The sequence below is a fragment of the Ctenocephalides felis genome, unplaced genomic scaffold, assembly GCF_003426905.1.
Source record: "Ctenocephalides felis isolate EL2017-DRISC unplaced genomic scaffold, ASM342690v1 CF-g0.4_SCAFFOLD_03573, whole genome shotgun sequence".
Taxonomy (NCBI): Eukaryota; Metazoa; Arthropoda; class Insecta; order Siphonaptera; family Pulicidae; genus Ctenocephalides; species Ctenocephalides felis.
The window spans coordinates 16,857,469-16,867,001 of NW_020539727.1; the positions used below are offsets into that span (position 1 = coordinate 16,857,469).

The 9,533-nt window shown below is 28.6% G+C and overlaps 2 protein-coding genes across 2 annotated transcripts in view; both read left to right on the forward strand.

Annotated features, from left to right (window-relative positions):
* The window catches only part of LOC113389092, a 23,881-nt gene extending 16,209 nt beyond the window's left edge, over positions 1-7,672 (forward strand). The window contains exons 2-3 of the mRNA XM_026626152.1: positions 1,765-1,846; positions 6,417-7,672. Of these exons, the coding sequence (XP_026481937.1) occupies positions 1,765-1,846; positions 6,417-7,627 (1,293 nt within the window). The 3' untranslated portion in view covers positions 7,628-7,672. The remainder of the gene's footprint in view (positions 1-1,764; positions 1,847-6,416) is intronic.
* On the forward strand, positions 7,635-8,937 carry LOC113389658 (orcokinin peptides-like). The gene is made up of 3 exons (XM_026626676.1): positions 7,635-7,647; positions 7,791-7,926; positions 8,679-8,937. The coding sequence occupies exons 1-3, from the start codon at positions 7,635-7,637 to the stop codon at positions 8,935-8,937; spliced, it is 408 nt and encodes a 135-aa protein (XP_026482461.1).
* The last annotated feature ends 596 nt before the right edge of the window (positions 8,938-9,533 follow it).

Genomic DNA, 9,533 nt, shown 5'->3' on the forward strand with positions numbered 1-9,533 from the left:
GGATAGTTGAAATACTTTTTTGACGATTTCTACATTTTTGAGAAAAATTATTTTTGAAAAAAATGCTATTAAAATAAGTCTATTAAATTTCATTATAATAAATGGATATAAAAATAAAGAAAAGTTTCATTATAACAAGGTTATTTTTACTGTTTTTTTTTTTTTGGAGAGAGAAAATTAGTTCCTAATTTGGAACATATGAAATAAATATTAGTAGGTAGATTTTTAAGACAAAATGACATTTAAATTAGACAAAGTTCTTTAACTTGATAAATAATAAAAAAGGGCACAAAAGATTCAATCAATTAAACGAATAGATTTTTTGGTTCAAGAAACATATTCATCCTCTTTTTTACAGCAAAAAATTAAAAATCTAATTTATTTATATCGAACAAAACTAAATATTCTCTAATGCTATTTTCAGGAAATAATATATATATATATATATATATATATATATATATAAATATTATTATATATATTAATACAATATATATAAATTGATAAATCGTATTATAAGTCTTTGATGCATAAAACTGTCACATTTTAGAGTTTATTTTGTTTCAATATTTTTGTTCAAAACATTTGTCCAGAAAAAAACCTTTTTGTCAGTCACAAAAAATGTGTTTTTCCAGGAATTTTGTCAAAATAATTTTCTTGGATGCATTAAGTATTTTTTAGAACTAAATTATCGAATAAAGTTTATCCATGTGATTTTTTTTATATTATCGTGGCGATTAATAATTGAATTTTAAAAATTAATATTAATTTTATAATACCTAATATTCTACTCTTAATTTGTTCATTTTACATCTATTTATGTTTTTTATGACATGTACATGCATTTATTTGCACTTATATGGAATATGTGCAAAAATGCAGTAAAGTGCAGTAAGATGCAGAAAGATGGATGAGATTTTTGTGAATTTTAATAAAATCTCAAGGAAAATGACGGTTTTGAATATTAAATTTAAATATTTAAATATGTATATATATATATATATATATATATATATATATATATTGAGAATGGAAATAATAATATGAATAGAAACTTTAACAAAAGTCGTGGATTGTCTCAAAATGTGGTAAATTGTCAGAAGATGTTGTAAATTTATTAAAAAAAATTCTATTACCAATTTTTTTTAACTAAATACAAGATTTGTCATCAGTCTAAATAAAATATTTTGCAATAAATTTCTTAGTGCATTTTGAAATAAATAAGTATTTTTTGTAAAATCTAAATAGGAATTTAAAAAAAATTAAACTGCTTATTTACTTTAAAATTTATATGTGACTAATATAAAAATAATTTAAAACTCTTCATTTTATAGAACCAATTTGTTTAGTATATCATATTTAACTTTTTTAATATTTTTATAAGAACCATTTATAAGAACATGAATAAAAGTCGTGGATTGTCTCAAAATATTGTAAAATGTCTGAAATTGTCGTAAGTTGTCTGAATTGTCTGGAATTGTTGTAATTTTTTTAAAAAATGTACTAAAATGTCACCAAAAACTTCTTGAATTTAGTTAGAAATGTATTAGAGATGATAAAATGATGACATAATGATCAATAACAAAAAAATTTATACAAGAACTTATAAAAACGTTCCATAGTTCTATAAATTTCAACATAGATCTTCTGACCCAAGATTTAAAATTTAACAAGTTTAAAGTTAAAATATTAGTTAAATATTATATATATTATTTAAATATCATATTTTATTAATAATTTTCTTCATTTTTCTTATTTTTTTAGCAAAATCACGGTTTAGAATCACTTATGTACCAACTCAGATCCGGCAAAGAAGAATTAGCCAACAAAAATTTCGAACAACATGGTAAGTTTTTGCAAACTTATAATAATAAAATATTAAAAAAAAAGAGGAATAAACAATTTGTACATTTGTATATATAAAATAATGACTGATGCAATATTTAAAAATAACAGCTTGATATTTAAGTTTTTAAAAATACTTCAAATAAAAATATGGATATCAAATTCTTTGGTTCAATTTTTGCTCGTTTTGCTATTTTCTTTATAAAATTATTTGTTGTATGACATTGTACTAAACAAAGTACTGCAAAAATTTTTTTTAAACTAGTTTTAGGAAAATTTGTATTAAATTTATTGTAAAATAAAATATCAAGCTGTTTCAAACATGCAGAAGAAAAAAAAATGCTTAAAAAACTTACATTTTCAGCTGTTGTATATAATATGCCTCCAGGTTTTGTTCATCATCTGTAAATAAACATAAAATTAATTATGTAGAATATTAAATTAAGCAAAAAATAAATATAAAATAAAATACAATTTTTACCATTTGCAAGGATAAATAAATGAAAAATTTTTATCGACTAAAATTTTTACCAAAGGAACAAGTAACTGTAAAAATTTTTATTAAACATATTGGTCATTACTTATTTAATAATAGTAATTTTAATTTTTTTAAATATATTAGTATTTATTATAGCTTATTTTAGAGAACCACGGTTAGATTTTAAAATTCCGCTAATTATTTCAGAAATAAAATAAAATTCGTTTTAAAAATATTAATAAGCATAATCGCATAAATTATTTATAAAAAATATACATAAATTTTGTGAATTAAGAGAAGTATTAACTCATAATTTAAAATTCGACATTAAATTGCTTACGATAATATATTTATAAGAATGACAATTTTTTTTAAATAATATATATATATATATATATATATATATATATATCCATAATAATTCTATATTTAGAATATATTAAAATTTTTATTAAATTTCTATGAGAATTTTCAATCGTAAGTGTAACATTTTTTTAGTGAATAAAAAGCAATAAATATTAAAAAATAGTAATTCTGTACGTTTCGACACAAAATACGTGTCATCACTAAGCAGTTCATAGAAAAAAATCAATGACTCAATAAATGGTTAAAACATTTTTTATATAAGTTTAATTAATTGACAATGAATATAAAATAAATAACAATTAGGAACAAAAGTTATAAAATTAATATATTTTTCATAGAATTTTACCATATACAACATATATAAATATGATTTAATAATCAGAATTAAAAACATTAAATATCTAAAAAAGTATTTTAAAATCCTTACGTTTCGGCTATAGTCATAGCCTTCCTGAAAAATATTGTGAATCCTTATTTTTTAATTTAGATTAAATAAATTTTAATTTAATTAAAAGAAAAGCTATTTTTATTTTTTTACTATTTTTGCATTAGGTGAAGGCTAGGATTATAATTAAAACGTATGTAAAGTAAAATATTTTATTAAAAAAAATGTTTTTATTCATGTCACGCCCAAATTTATCAGTAAATAATTAATAATATAAATTTCCAATATAATTTATTCATATGTATATATTTACTATCATTTTATTTTTAAGACATCGTGTGAATTAAAAATGTGTTTTAAATATATAAAGTGCTGTATATATATTTCATCCCTATAACAGTGTTTGTCAAAGTTTTAAGTGTGTCGGTCCAGATTCATATGCCTTGTATATAGAAAAAGCTGTGCGAAAATAATGTAAGTATTCATAGATAATTGTATATAATCAATATATTTTTCTAGTCATTAAAATTTTATATAAAACATATTTACTTTCATTTTTGTATGTTGAGTTTTTTATTTGTATATTTTGTGTATTTGTATATTTTTTTATTTTGTCCAATTTATATTATTTTTTCATGTACATATTTTTTCTTGATGTATATATTTTTTATATTATCTAATTCATCTATATAAATATAAGTATTAATTTTCTAAAATTTATAATTTTTGTCCAAATATTCTATTCGCTAATTTTATTTTCAAACCATTTTGAATCGTTTGACACAGAAATTGAACAAGTTTAGTTGTAAAACTCTTGAAAAACCCGATGAAAAATTAAAAAAAAGTGATAAAAAAAACGTGAATTTATTTTGGAGATTCAAAAAACCGGATAAAAATCAGTTGGGAATCATGGTAATGGATTTTTGGTCAAGATCAGTCGTAAATATACTTTCTAAAAATACTTTATTCGTTTACAAAAGTTTAGAAATTTAAAATATATTAATAAATTGTATTTATCAACTATTTATTCATCCAATTGTTTTTAGAAAATCTTAATCATATATAAAAAAAAATTGAAGTTTTTAAAGGTGAATTTTTATTATTATCAGCCAAAACCGTTTCATCATCATTTATTGGTAAAAAAAATGGTGCAATTTTAAAAATTAAATAAATTTCGAGTCTGATTACATCCATTCGGCTGCCCTTAGGACATACACGGTGTATGTCCTAAGATCCTTGCTCATCGTTTTACACTTTAATGAATTTTTATAAATACACGAGTTTTTGTAGGCCTATAATATTTTAGAATGTTCATTAGAAACATCAACTCTACCAATATACAAAGTTTCATTAAAACCAACAAAAAACTCTATAATTCCAAAAAAAACACCCAAATTCGATTTTTCGTATAGTTGTTGAATTTTCTAAAATCGGTTCAGCTGGTGTTTGCGTTGGTTGATATTTGTTGAAATTGGCCTAAACGTTTTTTCATAACTTCAAAAAAAAAATTGCACTATTTTAAAAATTCTAAAAATTTTGAGTCTGTATGAATTACTGTGCTCCTGATACTTTCACGTTGTAAGTCCTCAATGCATTTAAAACTGCAAAATCAAAACGATTTTTCATAGGCCTATAATATTTTAGAATGTTCTTTTACATCATAAACTCTTATCATACATAGTTTCTAACAAAACGTCAAAAAACTGTAAATATGAAGAAACGGCCTGACCAATCAACACAAAAAATTGTTGAGCACGATTTGCAACCAATAATATTTTTTGGACAATTTTCGAATTTTTAAAAAATTATTGAGACCGGTTCAGCCGTAAAGAAATAGACAAAAAATCACATTGTGATTCACAAACATTTTTAACTTCCCGTAGGGTAAGTTATTGTAATGGGCCGAAAATCGGAATTGAAAATTTTTACATTTCTCGACGTTTTGAAGGTTTCTGAACGTTTTGGCATACCTCAGAAAAAATGGATGTGTGTGTGTGTGTGTGTGTGTGTGTATGTGTGTGTGTGTGTGTGTGTATGTATGTATGGATACAAATTTCCAGTCACGTTTTAGGGCGCACGGATCAACCGATTTGAATGGTTCAAAACATTCGATTCCTATTGATAGGGAAAAGAGCTGATTAGTTTTTGGCAAAGGCAGGTCCAGCCGTTTCGGAGATACGGAGCAAAGAGTGCAGAAAATAGAAATCGAATTTTTGAGCGAACGGAGTATCCGATTTGAATGATCTAAAAAACATTCAATTAGTAATGATTGGGAGAAGTGTTTATTGATTTTTGGCAAAGGCAGGCCCAGCCATTTCGAAGATACGAAGCTAAATATGTAAAAAATAGCAGTTTTTGAGAGAACTAAGCGTCCGATTTAAATGATTCAAAAAACTTTCTGCTTGTTTTAACAAATTAATTGATTTTGGAAAAAAAAATTTTATTCCAATTTTTTTTTTTTTTTTTTTTTTAGTATTTTGTATATCGAAAATATTTCAGATTTTTAATTCTGACTATAGTTCTAATATACTTTACAAATAATTTCAACTCTGCAATTCGGTTTATATAATTCTTATAAATATTACACAATGTTACAATATTTATAATTATCTATTTGAAAACATTCAGTATTCCTCGAACATTTCGTTACGGTGCGGGAAGTTCCAGCAATTTGCCTTAAGGCACAATGCCATAATTGCCTCAAGACAGAATTCCACTTACAGCTAGTTATTTTTACTATTTGCGTGTCAAACGATTCAGAATGACTTGAAATGTGCAGAAAACAAAAATGGCCAAAAACCGTCAGAAAGGGGCCGTTCAAGTATTACGTAAGCACTATAGGGGGGCGGGGGGGTTATTGATTTGCTTATTTTGGGTGGCATGGGGGGCAGGGGAGTCTAAATGATGATTACGTCATAGATAGTATTTTAAAAACAATACATTAAATGCAAAATGTTTACGTAAGCATTGGGGTGGGGGCAAGAGCTTTGCTTACTTTTGCCGACAAGGGGGATGGGGGGGGGGTAAATAATTGTAATAAATCTGCTTACGTAATACTTGAACGACCCCAAAGTTAATTTTGATACACATACATATTTTTCAAAATTTGATGTTAAACGATTCAGAATGACTTGAAATGTCAAGAAAACAAAAATCGTCAAAAACCTTCAGAAAGTTAATAAAAATTACAAATTTATTATATAAATTAAAAATTTGTAGTAATAAAAGATAATCCAGATAATAATAAAAATTATTACCTGGAGTCTGACTCGCACTCCAGGCTTTTGTAAATACACGCTCTTGTTATGTAATTTTTAATTTTTACACCAAATGAATTTCTAGATTTCCAACAGAAAGTGACCAGAGGTCTGGACTATTTAGGAGGCGGCAATTTATTGAGAAGTTTAAATAAAGTCCATCAGAAAAAACACGAATTTGGCGAAAGAAGTTTGGATGAACTTGGTGGTGGAAATTTGGTAAGAAGCTTGGATGAGTTGGGAGGCGGTAATTTGGTGAGGAGCTTGGATGAGTTGGGAGGCGGTAATTTGGTGAGAAGCTTGGATGAGCTAGGAGGTGCCAATTTGGTGAGGAGCTTGGATGAATTTGGAGATGGCAATTTGGAAGAAAAAAGTTTAGATTATTTAGGAGGAGGTAATTTAGTCAGAAGTCTAGATTCCCTTGGAGGCGGCAACTTGGTTAGAAGTCTAGATTCCCTTGGCAGCGCCAACTTAGTCAGAAGTCTAGATTCCCTTGGGGGCGCCAACTTAGTCAGAAGTCTAGATTCCCTTGGGGGCGCCAACTTAGTCAGAAGTCTAGATTCCCTTGGGGGCGCCAATTTAGTCAGAAGTCTAGATTCCCTTGGGGGCGCCAACTTGGTCCGAAGTCTAGATTCCCTTGGAGGCGCCAACTTAGTCAGAAGTCTAGACTCTCTTGGTGGAGGCAACTTGGTCAGAAGTCTAGATTCCCTTGGGGGCGCTAACTTAGTCAGAAGTCAAGATACCCTTGGGGGTGCCCACTTGGTCAGAAGTCTAGATTCCCTTGGGGGCGCCAACTTGGTCCGAAGTCTAGACTCTCTTGGGGGCGCCAACTTGGTCAGAAGTCTAGATTCCCTTGGTGGGGGGAACTTGGTCAGAAGTCTAGATTCCCTTGGAGGTGGCCATTTGGTCAGAAGCTTAGATTCTTTAGGAGGAGGTCATCTGGTAAGAGATTTGGATTCTCTTGGAGGTGGAAATCTGGTCAGAAGTCTAGATGCCCTCGGAGGTGCCAACTTAGTCAGAAGTCTAGACTCCCTTGGAGGTGGCAACTTGGTCCGCAGCTTAGACTCACTTGGAGGGGGAAATTTAATAAAAAGAAATGCAGATCAAGATTTAAAATTAGCCAGAGCTTTAGACTATCTCGGCGGAGGCAATTTATTAAGAAGCCTGGATTCTTTAGGAGGCGCACATCTGGTAAGATCTACTCAGGAAGAGGATTTTTCACGACGCCAGTCGTCCAATAAAACTTGGAATTATTTGTTGAACTATTTAAAAAAACTTGAAAGAAATTCGCATTAAGATTAAGATGATGGATTGCTGTGACTGACAATAATAACATTTTGTACACGCAAAAATAAAATAAGCATAGTCAAAACCACTTGTGTATTATTTATAATTATTAACAAAAATTTTATTATTAAAATATTTATTTGTTATTGTTTTTGTGACAAAATCTAAATAGGTTCAGGAAGGCACAGTGCAGTACCTTTGCGGAATTTGGACGCCTTAGGCGGAGGCCATCTGTTGAGAGAAACCAGAGGCATCGACTCTTTGTCTGGAGTCACCTACGGAACCCAAAAACGATTCGACACTTTGGGGTAAGATAAACAAACTATCTACATATATTAATTAACTAGCAAACCCAACAAACTCCGTTTCGCCACCAGTTGGTTTCGTGAGAAAGATGAAGAAATTTTTTGTTTGTTTTATATTTGAAAAGAAAAAATTGGATTTTATTACACAACAGTAATGAATTTATTTCGATTACAAAAATAAAGTGTTTTTTAGTTGAACTTCTCTAAGTAAATGAAAGTGAATCCGCAAATTATCCGTTTCATTGAAATGCTCTTTGGTAAACCACATTTTTTGTTTTTTGGTCTGACATTAACACAAACAAAGCGGATGGCTTTCCAACTCGTGAACAGGCAACGTATAACTGCCCATGTAAAAAATAATGATTTTCTAAATAATCTATTTGAAATTTATCCCGCAAACACGAAACACGGCGAACTGGAAATTGCAATCGTCAAACGGAAAACCAGTCGGAATCATTGGTATGTCACCAAATCGCCAGCATTTTTTGATTGAATGGTGAATTTCAGTGCGTGTACATTATTATTCTTTGCGTGTACATTATTATTCTCGTTGACTTAACCAAGCATAATTCTGATAATTCTCGCTAATGTCATTACTTGAATTTTCAATTACGGTGTGTGAAGTTCCAGCAATTTGCATTAAGGCACGATGCCATGCACCACTAATTTTCTTAGCTATAATTCGACTTATTTCTCTATATATGTAGATATATGCAGAAAGTATCTATTATTACATTCAATTATCTTTTACCCAGGGGTAGTACCTACGGTGGCCACAAGCGTTCGCCCCTATCGCCCTACCAATTGGCAACCCTCCAACAACATCAACATCAACTTCAATTGATGGACAAGAAGAATTTCGACGAGATCGACAGGAGCGGATTCGACAGTTTCGTCAAAAAGAATTTCGATGAAATCGACAGGGGCGGATTCGACGGATTCGTCAAACGAATGGGAGGATACTTTTACGATTCGAATCCACCTAGTCCACGTTATTATTACGATTTGGAATAAATGATAATTGACACATTTTGTATATAATAAGGATATAGATATATATAATGCTACTAGGGTTTGGAAAAGATTGAGATGCACTGGGAATTTGATTTGTAGTTGAGGAATAAAGTGATGTACTTTGAAAGTTTGAAGGTTGTTGTTAATTCTTGGGCTTGTAGATGGTTATTGGTGCACGTTACGTGAAAATTGTCATTTATAAAAATTTTAATAAATATTATCTAGTTTCTAATTGTTTAAACAAATTACTGAAAAATATTGTCAAAATATAGTAATGGTTGATAAACCAAAAACTCGTATACAGCTTGACTTGCAATTTGAAACGTTGTAGTCAATTCTAGGACGTGTAGTTTTTTACCAAAGCAAATTACACAAAAATAGTCATTAATAAAAGTTTTAGTAAATTTTATTTAGTATCCACTGGTTTGAAAAAATTGCTAAATTTTTTTGTCAAAATAAAGTTATGGTTAATAAACCAAAAACTCACATACAGCTTGACTTGCAATTTGAAACCTTGTTGACAATTCTTGGACGTGTAGTTTTTCACCAGTGCAAAAAAACGACAAAATAGAAACTAGAAACGAAAAATTAGTAAA